This window comes from Panthera pardus, unplaced genomic scaffold (genome assembly GCF_024362965.1).
Source record: "Panthera pardus isolate Hobbes unplaced genomic scaffold, ASM2436296v1 HiC_scaffold_16, whole genome shotgun sequence".
Classification (NCBI taxonomy): domain Eukaryota; kingdom Metazoa; phylum Chordata; class Mammalia; order Carnivora; family Felidae; genus Panthera; species Panthera pardus.
The window spans coordinates 151050593-151070119 of NW_026526721.1; the positions used below are offsets into that span (position 1 = coordinate 151050593).

Sequence of the window (19527 nt, forward strand, 5' to 3'; positions counted from 1 at the left end):
TCCCCTGTCCCAGAGTGGGCCTGGAGCCATGACTTGCAGGCTGCATGCTGTTTTACCATCGGCAGCTAGAGCCAAATCTCTGTAGGCTTCAGAGAAGGATGATTTGACAATATGTTAACGAGTTTTGTTTTTAAACAGCCACAAACAAGGGCAGCCAGAGCCATGTAGTCTGGGCTGTGGAGGAAAAACTCAGCCTGGCATAAGTGAGGAGGAGGTTTGGCAAGCAAATGGTGAATCTAATCAGGGTAGACAGCCAAGCACAGTTTAAAAAAAAACCACGTCGATGATATATTGAGAAAAAGAAGTCTGAGTGTGTTATTTAAAGTTATAAACTTGTTTAACAGAAAGCAAACTATATATCCCTTCCAAACTGTTGGAGGGAATTTTCTTTTAAAGAAAACAGAGCTCTTACAGCAAAAGATAGGAGAAAAAAGAAGGAACAAGGAAACATGAAACCAGGAAACAGAAAATAATATGGCAGAGGCAAAATCAAATATGTGCTTTAATAATAACAGTAACTGGATAAAATTCATCTTTTAAAAGGAAAGGACTCTGAATGGATTTCTTTTAATACTTATTTATCTATTTTGAGAGAGAGAGAGCACAAGCAGGGGAGGGGCAGAGAGAGAATCCCAAGCAGGCTCCATGCTGTCAATGCAGAGCCCTACCCGGGGCTTGATCTCACGAATAATGAATTCACAACCTGAGCCAAAATCAAGAGTCAGATGCTTAACTGACTGAGCCTTCCAGGTGCCCCTGAATGGATTTAAGACAAAAACAGGGGCGCCTGGGTGGTTCAGTAGGTTAAGCATCCGACTCCAGCTCAGGTCATGATCTCACAGTCCATGAGTTCAAGCCCTGCGTCGGGCTCTGTGCTGACAGCTCACAGCCTGGAGCCTGCTTCCGATTCTATGTCTCCCTCTCTCTCTGCCCCTTCCCTGCTCATGCTCTGTCTCTCTCTGTCTCAAAAATAAATAAAAACATTTAAGAGCAAAATAAAAAAAAAAACCTTCCACTATGTGTTTTTAAATGACAAACCAAAATGGTGTCACTCAGAAATATTAAATGTAAAATAATAAGATATATCAGACAAATGTAAATACAATGACTACAAAACTAGAGTGTTTTTGTTTGTTAACATTAAACAAAGTTTAACTCAACATAAGAAGCTTGAGATAAAACCAAGCAGATCCAAGCTATAATTAAAAAAAACTATTATAAATATATTTTTGCTTGGGATTGCATAGTACTTATATCAAACAAAAACCATTAGAATAAAAAGACAAGAAAAAAGTGGCAACAGTGTAACAGTACAGGGAGATTTTACCACACTTCTATTAGTTCTTGACAAATCACATAGAAAGAACAAAACAATGAGAGATCTAAAATATATGTATATACAATTTTATCTAACCTAATAATAGAAATAATAACATTTAAATAGCACCCACTATGTACCAGACCCTGTTGTAAGCATTTTACAAAGATTCATTCATTTGATTCTCACAATAACCCTAAGAGATAAGTACTAGTATTAAGTCTATTTTACAGATAATGAAAGTGCTAGATATGGCAAAAATAGAAATAAAAAAACAATAACAACAATAATCCTTAAAAGTGTAAAAAAGTCATTCTTAAACTTTGGGTCAAACAGAAAATAGTTTGGTGGTAGGTTCATCAGTGTTCATTATATTAATAAGTAAGTAAATAAGTAAAATATAGAGGCTACTCATGGACCGAAGATGACAGTGTGTTGTAAATCAGAGATTATGATTCAACCAATTCTGTCCGCTTGAGATCTAGAAAAATAAGAAAAAAAATTAGAAGGAGAGAAAAAAAGCTGGCTGGGGGAATAAAAAACTAGAAAATAATAATACTGAGAGTATGCTTATGGGATGCAGCCAAAGCTGTAATAAGAGGAAAATTCATAGACTTAAACACTTTTATTATTAAACAGAAAGAATGTAAATTGATTAATTATTTAACTCAAGAAATTACAAACATAACAACAAAATCATCTTAAGGAAAATGAGGAAATAATTAATAAAATTTTAAAAACAAATTAATCAGAAAATAAATAATAAAACTGATATGAAATTCCAAAGCTGATTCCTTGAAAAATTAAAATAATAAAACAGATAAACCACTAGCTAATCTGATCCCTCACATCTCCAAGCATTAATTCTTCTGCATTCTCAAGGAAGAAAATAATTCCAATCCTATTTAAAATATTCTAGTGTGGGGCACCTGGGTGGCTCAGTCTGTTAAGTGTACAATCTTGGTTTCAGCTCAGCTCATGATCCCAGGGTCATGGGATTGAGCCGTGTGTTGGGCTCCACACTGAGCATAGAGCCTGCTTAAGATTCTCTCTCCCTCTGCCCCTGTCTCCTGCTTGTGTGCTCTCTTTCTCTCTAAAATGTAAAATAAAATAATAAAATTAAACTAAATTAAATTAAAAATAAAATAAAATATAAAAATGTTCTAGTCTATGAAGAAAGTCTATACATTCTTTTTATGTAAGTTAAATAATGCTGATTTTTAAAAACCAGTTTTCATACACCATATTTATAAACAGTGATGCAAAAATCCTGAAATACTTGCAAATAAGATCCAACAATATATTTTTTTAAGTCAGTACATCATAGCCAAGTATATTCTAAAATGGCAGAATAATGCCATACTAGGAAATCTATTTATATGAATAGGACAGAGATGAAAACCGTAGTTACCTCAATGAATGCCTGACTTTTAAAACTCTAGTAAGAATAGAAATAAAATATATTTCCTTAGTTTAGAGAAAAACTCATTCTCAAATTAGCTTCTATTATCATCATTAGTAGTAAAGCACTTGAAACATTTTTATTAAAGTCAGGACTAGGAAGATGATTTAACTACTTTTTAGTGGTTGTTCCATTATTTGGTAATAATCTTGAAGCACTAGCTGCCCAATTAATAAAAGTAAACATAAAAGATAAAAATTAGAAAATAGGAGAATTGGGGGCACCTGGGTAGCTCAGTCCATTAAGCAATCAGCTTCAGCTCAGGTCATGATTTCACTGTTCATGAGTTTAAGCCCCACATCAGGCTCTGTGCTGACAGCATGGAGCCTGCTTGGGATTCTCTCCTTCTCCTGTTTTTCTCTACCCCTCACCTGCTTGCACTTTCTCTCAAAATAAGAAAGAAAGAAAGAAAGAAAGAAAGAAAGAAAGAAAGAAAGAAAGAAAGAAAGAAGCATTACTTGTAGATAATGATTGCTAGAAAAATTGTAAAACCTACTACATGGCCAGTTATAAAATAAATACACAAAGAATTGTTGCTGCTGTTTTATTCTAACAGAAACCATTTAGTCATAAGTAATATTTCTGGAATAGTCCTTATTTGCCAGACATTGTAAACACAAAATAAGTGGGAATAAATATTGCATGAGATGTATAAGAGGTACATGAAGAAAACTCTAAAACTTAGCTAAGCAGTGCAGAAAAAGACAGACCAATAAATATACTATAAATATACTCTGGTCTTGGGTAGGAAGGTTCCATATTACATCCTAATGCAGTTAATGCATTAAGTGCAATAACGATAAGTTTGCAACATTTTTCAGGGAATTGGACGAAAGACTGCTAAATTTTATCTTGAAGATTACTAAAAATGGCCAGGAAAATTCATATGATATTAATTCAGGACAGCACACAGACAGGTTCAGTAAATTTTAGCAAAGACAGAAATGTAGTTTATATGATAAAGTTGACTTCTAATCTGTGGATTGGAAGTGTATTCTTTAATAAAGCGTCATAGCACTGACAAGCCACTCTGAAAAAAATATTAAAATGGATATTTGCTCTTCACCAAAATATATTGGATTTTTACAGTTGTAATATAAAATAATGAAACTAGAAAGTTAAAAAGAAAAAAGAAGAAAAGAAGGGTCATCTTTTGTCCTAGGCTTAGACTAGGTAAGGGCTTTCTTAACGTGATCCTGAAGGTTTTAGTAGGTGAAAATCATAATGAATGATATGATTACATTAGATATAATAATAAATGAAAATGAAGTATGGAACTTCCGTACGGTAAACAAAAATAAACAAGATTTTTTTTTAAAGGTTGAATTTTTTTTTTTGCTTCTTCAAGTTTTTAGTTAAATTTCAGTGAGTTAACATACAGTGTAATATTAGTTTCAGTGTAATATTAGTGATTCATCACGTATATACGTGCTCATCACAAGTGCCCTCCTTAATCCCCATCACCTATTTCTCCCATCTCCCCACCCACCTCCCCTCCAGCGACCCTCAGTTCGTTCCCCGTCGTTAAAAATCTGTTTCCTGGTTTGCCTTTTTTTCCCCCTTCCCCTATGTTCCTTCATCTGTTTTGTTTCTTAAATTCCACATAGGAGTGAAATCAGAGATCTGTCTTTCTCTTACTGACTTACTTAGCAAAATACCCTCTAGTTCCATTCATGTCATTGCAAACGGCAGGATTTCATTCTTTTTTGTGGCTGAGTGCTATTCCATTGTATAGATGTACCACACCTTCATTAGTCACCAGGCAATGGATAAACTAAATAAGATTTAAAGGCACACAACTAGAACAAGTTGTATATAACAAAGAATAACGTCTCTGAATAAACCAGACACTCAAGTAAAAAAAAAAAAAAAAATAGAGAAGATGAACAGGCAGGTCGCACAAGGAACACTGCCCATATCCAAGGAAATGATGTCAGCATGGCCAGTAATAAAATACATGACAATGTAACAAATTGCAGTTTCCATGCCTCAGGCTAGGAAGAAAAGTGCCGAGAAACCCCAGCACCGTCAGTGTCGTGGGGAACAAAGAGCCAGCTTCCTCGACTGTGCAGGGAATGTCTGTCGGCTTCCCCTGCTGGAGATCCTGTTCCCCATCTGTACCAGAAGTACACCTTGGACCCGGCACCCCAATTCTGGACATGGATCCTCAACACATAATCATTCACGTTGTTCGCTGCGATGTTGTTTCTACTAGGGATAGATTGGAAACAGCTGCCATGTTCGTTCATGGGCATGTGAGCTCAGTAAACAAGAGTTATGTGCAAATAATGAAACAGGATGCGGCCGTCTAAAAGAATGCTAGGTAGCTACTGCCGGTCACATTACAGAGTAGGTAAACACAAGAGATTGTTGAGTGGAAAAAGAAGCTTAAAAGCAGAGCATATCTTAGCAAATTGGGTGCTGTCATATGCACACAAGTAGCGAGTGTTGAAAAGAATGTTCACCTAAATGTTAGCAGTGGTTACTGTAATGTCATGAAATCAGAAGGGCCTCCTGCTCTTCTTTAGGATTTCTAGATTATTTAATTTTTTTGTAAGCAGCACACATTTTTGTAATCAGGAAAACACACACACACACACACACACACACACACACACACACCTACTTTTCATCTTGGAACAACTCCCAGAGTCCATTTTGGGACCTGAGTTCTCCTGTGTCCTGTCTACGCTGACTGGGCTAGCCATATAGACGCCTGGGCAGGGCACACCAGGGCTGACAGCGCTGGCCACCGGGGGCCCCAGTGACTCACTTGGGCCCCGCGGGCAGGCAGGGAGGCCCAGAGCAACGGGCGGAGGTGGCTCCCCGGGGCCCCCAGTGACGTGTTCAGTTGCCTAGACTGGGATCCCCCGAGCACACCAAGCGGGGACAGATGGGGACAGGAGGTGCAAGAGGGCAACTGGGACGGGGCAAGGGTTCCTCTGTCGGCTCAGGAAGCGGGGCTGAGGCGGGAACGAGGCGGTGGACAAAGACACGTTCTAGAGTGTTAGGAACACTCGAGAGTGTTAGCAAGCGGGAGCTTCCCGATCCCCAGGATAATGAGTCGCGCATCCTCCAACCGTCTTCTTGACAAACCGCCTTCACCGGCGCTTACCGGAAATTTTCCTTCGGATCAGCTCTCACTGGCTTTTGTGTCTCTACATACACGCATTGGAGAGAGAGACCTAATGATCGTTACCACTGGAAACCAATTTCATTTCCCGTGAAAAGTAGGTAACCTCGTAAAGAGAGGAACGGCGCAGTGGAATGAAAACAACAAAGAGAGGGTTTACGGTGCTCTCGGCCGAAGGGCCGTGGGCCGAGCCCGCGCCCCCTCACGCTCCTGGTTAACACGGGGGATCAGCACGTCTGAGGAAGGTCTCAACGGTGCGCTGGCTCAGAACTGAGCCTCGCTCCTCGGTGGGAAGGGAGCAGCCTTCTCACCGCGCGTTGCGCCTTGCTGTCCACGCGCCCCACGAGCCACCGGCGGAGCGCGCGCTCCCGGGAGAGCGCGCGGATCCAGTCCAGCGTGATCACCCCGGAAGGGCCCCTCCGCTACGTGCCTCCCCTCTGCTCCCGCCCCCTCGGGCCGGGATGAGGGGAGGGAGTCTCGCGCGGGGCGGGATCGGCCGTGGTCTGGACGTCACGGGTGCCGCCCTTGGCCCGGTCTGCAGGCCTTCGAGGACATCTACCTAGAGGAGCGGAAGACCATCAAGGTTCTGCTGGAGTATGCTGACAAGATGTTCACCTACGTCTTCGTGCTGGAGATGCTGCTCAAGTGGGTGGCCTACGGCTTCAAGAAGTACTTCACCAACGCCTGGTGCTGGCTGGACTTCCTCATCGTGGACGTGAGTGTGGACCGGAAGGGACGGGAGGAGGGGAGCTCGGTGGCCAGGGTGGGAAGGAGCTGAAGCGGAGGGGCAGAATGACAGGGCAGGGGGGGGAGTCCGCAGGCCGACGCGGAGGCACGTGGCTGGGCCGCAGAGCAGGCAGAGGGGAAGGAGGCCACGCCCCCGTCGCAGGAGAGACCCAGGCCCCGCACATAACGTTCCCAGTCTGGGGGGAATCGGAGCGTGGGTCTGGCCGTCAGCACCCCGGTTTTGGGAGACAGAGGAGCCGGGGCAGGGGGGGGAGACCGAGGCTTCTGGGGGAGACTGGACTCCCTAAGGGGGAGAGTGAGGAGCAGTCCAGGCAGGAGCGCGAGCCAGGGCAGGGGTGGGGCCCCCTCCCAGGAGGGCCGGAAGTCAGGGGGCAGACCAGCCTGTATCAGAGCACCCGCTACGCGTCTTGTGAAGCGGCTGTCAGGCCCACTAGTTAGGTCGCCGGTTCGAATCCTCTGCGCCCACACGTGGTAGGAGGCCGTGTGGACAGAGTGAGCCAAAGGCCAGAGGGGACAGGGCCGGTGAAGGGATTCTGGTCAGGCAGCGGGGGATCCTCCGGGCTCAGGTAGAAGGTACCACTTGGGGAGGATGAGAAAGGGGTACAGGAAGGCAGAAAGCCACGAACGCTGGCTGAGGGGTTCTGGGTGGGTGCCCTGGACGATTGGGGAGGCGGGCACAGCTTCCCTGCCTGTCCCGGGAGGGTGGAGGGCGGGAGGCGCCACGTCTTCTGAGCGCCCGGTTGGCAGATGGAGCGGGGGGGCGGGGGGGGGGGCCTGCCCCTGGGGGGGGGGCCTGCCCCTGCCCCACGGCTACCCAGGCCCCAGGACGCTGCCGGGTGCCAAGCACGATGCGTGCAGGGTCCCCCTGGGCTCCTGAGCACAGTGGCGTGTGAGAAGAGCCAGAGGGGAGCCCGAGAGCAGGGTGTGGAACAGCCTCGGGCCTGCACTCACTGAGGGCAGAGGGAACGGCCAGGGGCTCAGGTGAGGGCTCGCCATCTGGTTGCAGCGGGTCCTACAGAAGGTGGGTCCACATCCGAAGCCGGGTAAGAGCTTTCCGGAGGGCACCTGTGGCTTCTGGGCTTGGCCTTAGGCTCCGCCCACCAGCAGGGGCGGTCCTTCATGTGGCTGCAGAAGAGGCTCAGGTCTCTGTTCAGTCCCCCCACCCCACACCCCACTCAGAGGCCACAGGGAGGGACTCAGCCTTGCTGGGGGGCCAATCCGTGGGTGGCCGTGACAGGAGAGGCTCTTTGGGTTAGCGTGTGCATGGAGTCCTCAGAGCCTCCCTGAGAGGGAGGAGAGGGCCTGGGAGGCCTCCTGCCCCAGGGCGGTGGCCGAGCCTGGGATCCTGGCGCCTCTGCCCTGAGGCCCCCACCCAGCTATTTCTGCAGCTTCTTGGGAAGCCGGGTCTGCCGAGCGACTCCCCTCGAGGAAGGCAGGAGGCTTTTGCAAAGACTCCTGGGGAAGCCCACCAAGCCCCTCCCACCTGCCACCGTGGGGAGCTGCCTAGTCCCAGAACTGGAGAATTAGCCTGCGGAGAAGGAAACTGAGGCCCACAGCAGAGAGGGGCCTTGTCCGAGGTCAAGGAGAAGGAAGTGGAGAAGGAGAAAAAGGAAGCGGAGAAGGAAAGGGGATGAGGAGGGCCGGGACTCTGGCGAGGGGAAGGTGTAGGTTACAACTTTAAATCGGCCGGCCAGGGTGGGTCCACTGAGACGACGTTGGAGCAAACGTGAAGGAAGTTAGGGTCAGCCGGGCAGACATCTGCAGAACCTTCCGAGCAGAGGTTGGAGGGGCCGTGCAAAGGTCCTGGGGTGGGAGCGTGCCTGGCATACTCGAGGAATGGCAAGGGGGCCCGAGTGGCTGGAGCAGACTGAGTGGGGAAGGGAGGTACAGGAGATGAGGCCAGGCTTTAGAACGAAGTGGGAAGGCATTGCAGCGGCTCTGAGCAGAAGAGTGACATGTTCCTGAAGGAGCACAGGGGCTGGTGGGGGGGGAGGGGGGTGAGGCCCACGTGGAGGCAGGGAGGAGGGTCAGGAGGCTCTGGTGGCGGTCCAGGGGAGAGATGACCGTGGCCTGGCCAGCGTGGTGGCAGTGGAAATGGTGAGAAATATTTGGACTTCTGATGTATTTCGAAGGCAGAGCCAACAGGAAATCCTGCCGGGTTGGACGCAGGGTGTGAGAGAGGGAGAGGAGGCGGGGATGACGCCAAGGCTCGCGGCCTGAGCAGCTGGAAGGAGGGAGCTGCGGTCAGCTGAGATGGAAGGGCTCTGAGTGGGGCAGGGGCCCAAGCTTTGAAAGCACAGATGATGACCAGGGTGCGCTGCTGGGCAGACTGGCCCGACCCGGTCCCTGGGCCATAGACGCTCCGCTTGTGCCTACCCTCTTTGAAGACGGCCGATGGCTTTGGGGGAAAGTCCCAGGATGGTCTGTCTGCTCACGGTCAACCCAGCACAGTCCTCCCTTCCCAAAAGGAATTTGACCTGAAGGCAAGCCCGCGGGGACCAAAAGCCCAGGCTTTGTGTGCCTGTCCCTCCATGCCAGCGGCTGGCTTTGGAACTCGGTTTTCTACAGGAGAATAGGGATAAGGCATCCCAAGTCCTTGGGTTAGTGAGTGCACAGAGCAGGCCCTTAGTAAAGATCTGAAAGCGGGGACACACTGGCCTCACGCCCAGCCTCGTGGGCCCCAGCAAGGCCAGCCCAGGGCGCGGCAGCCCGTGAAGACGACGCAGCCGGAAATAGCAAAGATTAGACTCGGGGAAAGCCTGCTGGCCCTGTGACACCAGCCGCGCTTTAGGTGGGCCAGGAGCCCTCCCACCTGCCTCTAGCGCTGTCCCCATGGCGCTCCCGCCCTCCTTACCTCCCACAGGTCTCGCTGATCAGCCTGGCGGCCAACACCCTGGGCTTCGCAGAGATGGGCCCCATCAAGTCCCTGAGGACGTTGCGTGCTCTCCGACCCCTGCGAGCCCTGTCCCGATTTGAGGGCATGAGGGTAAGGGCAGTGGCTGCTTTCCTGCCAGGGCAGTGGGAGGTGACTGCACTGAGGGGCCCCCACGTTCACCCGCTGACCAAGCGGCCCCGCCCCGGCCCCAGTTGGAGCATGGTGCAAAACCTCCAGGACAGGGTCAGCTGGGCTCGCGGGCACCCAGAGGGTGGAGAGCTGTGAGATCCCTCCCTCGAGGCCTGTCACCTCCAGCCCCGTGGGCCCCGCGAGGGCCAGGAGAACCCGACAAAGGAAAAGAAGTGAGGTCTGGGTGTGGGTTTCTCGGCTGCCGCCCAGCCCCACTGGCCAGGGAGCCCCTCTGCTTCTGCTCCGGGGCGGGGGCCACCCGCGTGTTCTGATTCCATGTGCCCGTCTGTGCGCCCTGCCCTCCAGCAGACACAGGCTGCCCTCCTTGGTCTGCGATGGGCAGTAGGGCCGTGGTCATGAAGGTCGAGGAAACAGAGGAAGCAGCTGTATTCTCAGCACCAGCTCTTAGTTGTCATTTGCTTAGTGAACTCTTACACGGATTTCTTTTTCGTTTGTAATTCTTTTTTACATTTATGTATTTCTGAGAGACAGAGAGAGACAGAGTACAACTGGGGGGAGGGGCAGAGAGAGAGGGAGACACAGAATCCGAAACAGGCTCCAGGCTCGGAGCGGCCAGCACAGAGCCCGACTCGGGACTCGAACCCGCAAACCGTGAGATCCTGACCTGAGCCGAAGTCAGACGCTTGACCGACTGAGCCACCCAGGCGCCCCTACACGGATTTTTAAGTACAGAGCCCTAAGCATTTTTCAGGTCACCAAATGTTACCAAATATGGCCACGCAAGGCAAATTTAAAAGCCCCACCAAGAAGAAAACTTTACCTGTAGTACGCAGCAAGAAAACACGCACGTACGTGTACTTGTGTGCGCGTGTGTTTTGCATTACTTGTTTTTTTACAAAACATACACAGTTCTGTTGTGGCTTCAGCAGCCACATCTGTGTGCCTGAGTCTCGCTGACCCTGCAGACACCGTCACACAGCCCCCATTTTGTTGGGGTTTTATTTTTTAAGTTCTTTGTTCTTTTCTTGTGATTCTAGTTAGTTAACATTGAGTGTAGTATTGGTTTCAGGAGCAGAATTCGTCAGGAGCAGAATTCAGGAGCAAGTGATTCGTCACTTGCATTGTAACACCCAGTGCTCGTCCCAACAGGTGCCTTCCTTATTGTCGGTTCTGACCTTTGCCCACACCCCCAAGAGAGAGAGAAACAAGTCACTTATTCCTGGTGGGAAACCATTCGCAAGTGAATCATCCTGCCTAAGCCAAAGGTCTCTTGGGAGCGAGGGCATCTGTTTCCAGAGGGACACGGGGCGCTGCGAGCTGCCAGGAGCGCCTCTGTTGGGGCCGTTGGCCACAGAGCCGGCCAAGGGCAAACCTGGGAGTTGGGTTTCCCACCCTGTTCGTCACGCCTGCCGGGACCAGGGGCCCTCTCTCATCTGCATGTGTCACACTGCCCGTCCAGCCCCAGGCCCACCACACAGCCCCGCACCAGCCTCCCTTCCCGTCTGCACAGCAAACACCTTCCCGACTCCCAGACGGCTGGGCGCTTGGGCCCTCAGTGGAGCGGAGTGCCCCATATGCTTTTGCCAAGGGAGCTTCTGCCGGGCACTGTGAGTTTCGATGAAGAGAACGACGCCAGGGCTCCATGGGGTCAGAGAGCCGCTGGCTGCCGGGAGGGAGAGGGGCACCGGGAGTGCCCACACGCCCTGCCCTCCCCGCTCGGCTCTCACCGCAGCCCCGGAGAGCTGCCAGAGCACCCGCCAGATGCCGCACAGAGGTCCCCTGGGCGTGCTTTAGGGAGAACGCCCATCCTTCCTAGTAGCAGCAACCCCAAAATAAACCAGAAACTTAGCTCAGAGAATGTGTCTCCGGAGGCCCTTTCCCATCAGATCGCCGGCACACTCAACCAGACAGACCCTGTTGAAAATTCAGTCTGAAGGTCATGGATTCAGGGCAGGACCAAAAACATAAGAAAGGTGTCTGTGTGTGTGCTCTCCCCCGCCCCACTCTCCATCATCTCTCCTTTTACCCCCCATCAGGGCTTCCAGCCAGGGGTGGCCCTTCCTTGGGGACAGGAAGTGTTCCACCCCCCCACCCCCACCCCCACAGGGACCTGCAGGCAACAAGTTCAGGGAGGGAGCAGGGGTGGGTCTCGAAAAGAGCATATGTTCTGGGCACCCCCAGGAACTGAGCCTCTTCTCTGTCTCCTTGAGGTTGTGGTCAATGCCCTGGTGGGCGCCATCCCCTCCATCATGAACGTCCTCCTCGTCTGCCTCATCTTCTGGCTCATCTTCAGCATCATGGGCGTGAACCTCTTTGCGGGGAAGTTTGGGCGGTGCATCAACCAGACTGAAGGAGACCTGCCCTTGAACTACACCATCGTGAACAACAAGAGTGACTGTGAGTCTTTCAATGTGACTGGCGAATTATACTGGACCAAGGTGAAAGTCAACTTTGACAACGTAGGGGCCGGGTACCTGGCCCTTCTGCAGGTGGTAAGTCCTTCTTCCCACTGGTTTTCCAGCAACAGGCACCTTCACCCACAGTGTGGGCAGGAGGGGGACAGTGGGGCCACTCTGGTTCCTCACGATAGGGTCACAGTGCCCAAAGAAGGCTAAGGATTCTCCAGAGACTTCGTGGCTCCTTGGGAAGTCTCTGGATTTTCCATTCTAGAACAGATACCACATTCTCCCAGAGGCATGGCATTGGGGGTTCAGCACTGACGCAGAACCAACCCCCCAGCCAGTAGTCAGGCGGACAACCTCACGCCATCAGCTTGGCAATGTGATGGCACAGGTTAAAAATCAAAGACCATAGACATGCAGAGCCGGAACTATTAGCCAAGCTGCGACTCCAGCCTTGTGTTCTAAAAGGTAATAATACCTCCTGTGTTGTTCCGGAGAACATATTTACTTCTACCTCTGATGCGCAAGATGTGTGATGTTGAAACATACATGACCCTACCCAGTCTTTCCAAAGTTTCCATTGATTTGGGAGGACGGAGGCTTCAGTGAGCCTTATACATGCCATAAACTTAACCCACAAATAGCCGTAACACATACAGCCACAGCTTCTTGCCACCCCGGTCTTGAGACCAGATACCTGTCTCTCGTCCCCAAAGCAGAGGGACACTCAGTGGACCTAATGTACATCTCCTCACTCTTCCGGGCCTCCCTTAAATCCCAGGGGTAGCTCTCTCCAAAGACTCCCCTGAAATACCTCCTAGAGGACAAGATTCAAGCCAAACCCAGAGAGCCTTCTGTTCCTGGGACTTCCCTCTGGACGACAGAATTTGTAGACTGAGAACTGCCAGCCGTTCCAGACAAAGCAACACAGTGGCTGGAAAGAGAGTCACAAGCATCTCATCACCTTGGATGCTCTCCAGCAGTTTCCAGAGCATTTCCAGGCCTCTCTCCACAGGGCAGGGCCTCCTGGCACGGCGAGCTGAAGTAGCCTGCCTCCTCTGGGGCAGCCTCAGTTTCCCCATCTGCCCTACCTGTGTCATAAGAACTCTCAGGCCTGAAAGTGTGTGTGGGCAGCTGTACCCTGAAAGGAGGCTTGGGCAGGTTTGGAACTCGGCCAAGGACACAAGTGAGATCCCCCTGGGCAGTCGGCCTCGCCACCACACGTCTCTCAGGCCCTTCCTGAACCTTCATAGCAGCCCCGACTGGGGCAGACAGTGTAGCCAACGCCAGAGCCCCGTTTCGTGCGACCTCCTCCTTTGCCGCTCTGGAGGGTGGGCTGAGCAGGTTTGTGTAGCCTACAAGAGCTGACTGTTGCATTTTCAGATACTTTGCAAGCCCTGATTAAAAATTAGATTTTATAAACTGATAATTCACTAAATGACATTAACACAAAATCATGGGGCACCTGGCTGGCTCAGTCGGGGGAGCACGCAACTCTCAGTCTCAGGGTTGTGAGTTTGAGGCCCATGTTGGGTGTAGAGATCACTTAAAATAAATTTAAAAACTCAAAATTCACCATTACTGCCTATTACTCTCTATGCTCTTGAGGTTATTTACATGAGCTATAGCTGTACAGTGGAAATACTGTAATGCTAGGCTCCTGTGTGTCTCTTCCCAAGTCTGTGTTCAGTAAGGAGACATTGATAACTTGAAATTGGCCGTGGGGGGGGAGTGTTTACACCGAGAGATTGGCGAACACAACAATCAGGGCTTTGTTTGCTTCTGGAAAGCCATTTGTTAGCCATTTACCAACACACCCGTGGCAAGAGGACCCCCGTAGGTACGAGGGGAGGTTGAGATGTTTCAGGACCTTCCTGAAAGGCCCTGGAGCAGAAGCCACGTGGTTCTCTGAGGGACACGGCAAAGGGGGCCAGGTCAGCGCTGGGGCGGGATGCTAGCTTCTCATAGGAGGATAGTCCCTGGCCTCATCTGTCCAGATAGGAACCCTAAGTACCTCAATAGATGGAAGTTAAGTGATTTTCTTGTCTTTTCCTTCCAGGCAACATTTAAAGGCTGGATGGACATTATGTATGCGGCTGTGGACTCCAGGGGGGTAGGTAACCACGCTGGCCTCTCCCACCAAGTCAGGCACCTGAGTCTCCCGGATGCTTGGCCACTAGGGAATCCGTGTCCACACCCATAAGCCCACCCCATACAGGCCAGATGTCTCGTGTCAACCTGCAGTCGAGCCTGTCTGGAACGCCCAGGCCTGGCCCTGGGGCAGAGTTGCATGGTCTCCCAAGGAGCCCCAAATCCGCAAATATCTTTCAAATGAAATTCACTGTCATTTGCTTGAATCTTAGTGTTGCCCCAGGAGAGACAGGGTAGAAGGAATAGAAATGCAGATCAAGTTTCTTCTGTGTCTTTGCACCCCACCCAATCACACTGATAGTTCAGTGAACACTGGGGGTGCTGAACAGACTCGAACCTCCCGACGGCCCAGGGTGGAAGCCAGACGGCACCACCGTGTCAGCCCTGAGCCGTCACCCTCCTGAACCCATTCCCCACCCACCCCGGCCCTGCTCTGCACGCGCGTGCACACACAGACACACAGCCCCGTGCTGGTGACCTTCCTGTGGACACACCCTCTCACCCGTGGAGGGGACACCTCCAGCCGGCCCTCCCCCATTCCCGCCTGTCTGATCCCCCTGTCTGATTTCTCCCCCTTAGTTTGAAGAGCAGCCCCAATGGGAATACAACCTCTACATGTACATCTACTTCGTCATTTTTATCATCTTCGGGTCTTTCTTCACCCTGAACCTTTTCATCGGTGTCATCATTGACAACTTCAACCAACAAAAGAAAAAGATACGTAGAGCGCCTGCCCACTGTGGGCTGGCAGGGCCGGGCTGGGGGCCGGGGCACTGAGGAGCCGTTCTGGGCCCCGGCCCCGTGTGGCCTTCCTGCTGCAGATGGTCCTTTTCCCGCTGCTGCTGCTGGAGTGGGTGGGAGAGGGGGCATCCATGAGGTAACAGGCCCAGTCTGTTGGAGTGGAAGGAGGGGCCCCAGGCCTGCCCTAGTCTACCCGACAGGTGAGGCTCCTGAGAGGAGCTGGGCTGATGGGACTATTCACCAGGATCAGGAAGGTGGGAAAGGGGGACAGTGGCCCCGGGTCAGGCCATGATTGGGTTGTGGGCAGACCAAGTAGACAGAGAGAACCTCCGGGTGGCTGAGCTGAGCCGGTGGGGGGAGGGGGGGAGATGGGGAGTGGATTTGCATCTCACAAAGCCAGAGAGCCCTCCAGGTGAAGGGAGACAGGGACCCTGGAAAAGCAGATTTGGGGAGGAATCTCTGGCGAATCTCCAGCAACATACTTTTCTCCAGCAGGAGAGGAAGTGAGGAGGAGGCCGACTGAGGCACCCTCATCAAGGAGGCAGGATCCCTATGTCCCCCATGCCAGAGCCTCTAGGAACCCCAAAATGAGTCTGGTGCCTGTCTCTCTGCACTTAGGGGGCCAGGACATCTTCATGACAGAGGAGCAGAAGAAGTACTATAATGCCATGAAGAAGCTGGGCTCCAAGAAGCCCCAGAAGCCCATCCCTCGGCCCCTGGTGAGCCAGTTCCCGATTCAGCAAGAGTGGGGAGGATGTGCTGAGGGGGCCTGGGAAGCCCCCCTCCCCAGGACCAGCTATCAAGGCCTCTTCACAGTCTCTCAGCCTGGCCCAGGGCCCTTGGTCAGGCCTCTGACCACACGGAGGCCTCAGACTGCTGGAGAAAGTGAGGAAGGCCTGGGAGGACTGTTACAACCAGGAGCACTCCCTCCCACAGGAGTCCCTCTGCCTCCGAGCGCTCCCTCCCCCCCTGCCGGAGTGCAGCCTTTCCCAGGGAGAGCAGGACGGCCTCTGCACACCCACCCGCATTCACAGCCTCTTCCTGGCAACCCCTGAGTGGGACAGACGTGGCCCAGAGTCCCCTGGCACGTGGGCTGACTGACGAAGCCACTCTCTAGAAAAGGGGGTGGAGGACAGTATTCAAAGTAATTAGGTGACACAACCCAAATCACTAGCTAGGAAGTGACAGGCCCAGTTTTTAAATCCATCTCATCGATTTTATCTAATTCCTACCCTTTCACCATGCTTTTATTCTAGGTTAGCTGTGTGTGTGTGTTCACTTATTTTTTTTTTAAATGTTTATTTTTGAGAGAGAGAAAGACAGAGCATGAGTGGGGGAGAGGCCGAGAGAGAGAGGGAGACACAGAATTCGAAGCAGGCTCCAGGCTCTGAGCTGTCAGTACAGAGCCCGACGTGGGGCTTGAACTCATGAACCGTTAGATCATGACCTGAGCTGAACTCAGATGCTTAACCCACTGAGCCACGCAGGCATCCCTGTGTTCACTTATTTGTAATCTTCTGTTTTTCCCCAAATAATCTGAGGTGGCTAACGATTAAAGACATACAAATATAGTTAATCGAATAAATAAAATCAATTCCAGGGGCACCTGGGAGGCTCAGTCAGTTAAACATCAACTCTTGATTTGGGCTCAGGTCATGATCTCAGTTTGTGAGGTTGAACCCTGTGTTGGGCTCTGTGCTGACAGTGTAGAGCCTGCTGGGCATTCTCTCCCTCTCTCTGTCTCTGTCTCTCCTTCTCCCTCTCCGTCTCCCTCTCCCTCTCAAAATAAATAAATAAACAGCTAAAGAAATCAATTCCATAAAGAGTGGAGAAAATTTGTTAACCTGAGGGCCAATCCAATTTCCAGATTGAATTTTAAACCTGACCTTGAGCCATCGGTACAAACAAAAAGAGAAGCACAGTGCGTGTTCTAAGGAAGCTCAGGGTAGGAGAAATCCCTTCCTGAAGGTGGATCGGGAAGACCTCAGAGAAGAGGGGGCCTGAGGGCCAGGCCTGGAAGCAGGAGAGACCGGCTGTTTCCGTTTCCTGACTCCTCCCCTCACCCTGACAGTCTGGCTGGGGTGTCGGCCTCAGCGGAGGGTACAGCAGGAGGGTGGAAGGTCTGGGCAGAGGGGCAGCAACAGGGGGCCTACTAGCCCATCTGAGGCCCCTGCTGAGCCCATCCTTTTCCCCTCCCTTCAGAACAAGTACCAGGGCTTCCTGTTTGACATTGTGACCAAGCAAGCCTTCGATGTCACCATCATGTTCCTTATCTGCTTGAACATGGTGACCATGATGGTGGAGACAGATGACCAGAGCCCCGAGAAGGTCAACATCTTGGCCAAGATCAACCTGCTCTTCGTAGCCATCTTCACAGGCGAGTGTATCATCAAGATGGCCGCCCTGCGTCACTATTATTTCACCAACAGCTGGAACATCTTCGACTTCGTGGTTGTCATCCTCTCCATCGTGGGTGGGTATGCAAGTTGGCCTTTCCCCCAGTCCCGGGTCTGTACTTAATGCCAAGTATACTAGTATTCTTCGTTCTTTTCTCTGCATTCCTCACCTCTCCTTACCACACACACATACACACACACACAGCCACAGGGAACTTGTCTGGGAAGGCCTACTCAGTCCAGGGGAGCCATCCTGGCAGAGAAGCCGGCACCCCCTCATGCCCCGCCCCTCCACGGGACCCTGGAACACAGCTTTCTGCTCTCTGTGAGAGCTTCAAGAATGAGTCTGGGAAGGAGAGCGGGGGCTGGGCAGACTTCCCTGCCCTCCCGAGGGAAAGCCTGCAGCCTAGGTTGAAGGAAGAAGGGGCTTACTCAGGGTGAGGTGAGTCTCCAGGGATGGGAGCAGGTGGCCCTCTAGGGTAGAAGTTATCCCTGGAGATGGAAAATTCTAGAGTCTAGCCACCACTGTGGGCCAGGCTCCTTCAGACATCACTCACCTTGTGCATTCCGCCTTATAAAGTCAGCGGTGAGACGAGGATATCAGGCAACTGGGAACGGAAGAGAGAGGATTCACACTTAGTCTGTTTGGGCTGCTCTAACCAAACACCAGACCGGCTAACCCAGAAACGACAGAATTTTATTTCTCACAGTCCTGGAGGCTGAAAGTCCACGATTAAGGCACCAGCAGGGTCATGTTTTCTGGTGAGGGTCCTTTTCCTGGTTCATAACCAGCACAGTTGCATTGAGCTACAATTCACATACCATAAGATTTACCCTTTAAAGTAGATTTAGTCATTTTTAGTATATTCACAGAGTTGTGCAACCATCACCGCCATGCCTACTTTTAGACGACTGCCCTCACCACCAAAAGGAACTCCATACCCTTTTAGCAGCCACTCCCCATTTTCCGTCTCCCCAGCCCCTGGAAACCACTAATCTAAAATTTGGAGAGACTGCCAAGCTGTTTTCCAAAGTAGACACATTCCCATCGTCGACGTATAATGGTTCCAGTTACTCCACACCCTCGCCAACACTTGTCGTCGTCTTCAGTTTCTTACTATAGTCACCTCGGTGGGCACGAAGTGATAACCACGTTGAGGTTTGGGTTCACACTTCCCTAATGACTAATGACGCTGAACATCTTTTCATGTGCTCATTGGTCATTTTCTGTGGTGTGTCTGTCTTGGTATGTAACACGAGAGATGTCTTGGAGAAGCATCTATGCAAATCCTTCGCTCATTTTTTAATTGGCTTATTTATGTTTTTATCGTTGAGTTGCGAGAGTTCTTTACGTATTCTGGATACCGGTCCCTCGCCCGATACACGATTTGCAAATACTGCCTCCCATTCCGTGGGTTGTCTTGTCACTTTCTTGGTCATCGTCTCTTGAAGCACAAAGTTTTTCATTTTGATTAAGTCCCAATTTTTTTTTTCTCTCATCGCTCGGGCTCAGAGCCCAAACTCTTGACCCCTCCGCCGTGCCAATTCTGCCATGAGGTGGCTGACTTTCCTCTTTCTGCCACGTACAGCTTTTGCCTTTGGTGAACTCAGAGGGAAACACGGGGGCTAAGGCAGGGGCTGTCATAGCCGCAGTGACAGAGGATGGCTAGAAGCTGGAAGTAGAGTGAGGAAATACTCTGGGAGGTCCCAGGCAAGAGTGAGGGTGAGCACGCCTGGTGGGACTAGAGAAAAGCTTTAGAGAATGCAGGATGTCAGCCGCAGCAAGGGGGCCGATGAGGGACACTCTCAGAGGCTTCAGGGAACACTACTGGTCCTGGTCCTTGGCCATACTGCAGAGGCTTGGTTAACAGGTCGACTTGGAGCCAGAGTGTCTGAGTCGAGTCCCAGCGTCTCACTGACTAGGTGACAACATGGGTAAGTTACCTCACTTCTCAGTTTCCTCTTCTGGAAAATGAGGATTATGGTATCAGCTTACTCCCCCCTAGGGTGCCCGGAAGGCCTAAATGGATGGATATAAAATGCTCAGCCCAGTGCCTTCTTGACAGTAAACAGGACACGTGTCAGCCAGTGACATTATTACGTGAGGAATCTGGAAAGGTCACGTGGGCCAATACAAAGCAAGCGTATTTCA

At 50.9% G+C, this 19527-nt stretch overlaps 1 protein-coding gene across 14 annotated transcripts in view; it reads left to right on the forward strand.

Moving 5' to 3' along the window:
- Positions 1–19527, forward strand: part of SCN5A (sodium voltage-gated channel alpha subunit 5) — a 94192-nt gene that overhangs the window by 70539 nt on the left and 4126 nt on the right. For 12 of the 14 annotated variants that reach the window (XM_053903988.1, XM_053903986.1, XM_053903978.1 and 9 more), the window contains 7 exons: positions 6455–6628; positions 9524–9646; positions 11896–12177; positions 14147–14200; positions 14818–14959; positions 15598–15698; positions 17182–17452. In XM_053903988.1, the coding sequence (XP_053759963.1) occupies positions 6455–6628; positions 9524–9646; positions 11896–12177; positions 14147–14200; positions 14818–14959; positions 15598–15698; positions 17182–17452 (1147 nt within the window). The remainder of the gene's footprint in view (positions 1–6454; positions 6629–9523; positions 9647–11895; positions 12178–14146; positions 14201–14817; positions 14960–15597; positions 15699–17181; positions 17453–19527) is intronic. The other 2 variants (XM_053903991.1, XM_053903982.1) reach the window with 1 other exon arrangement.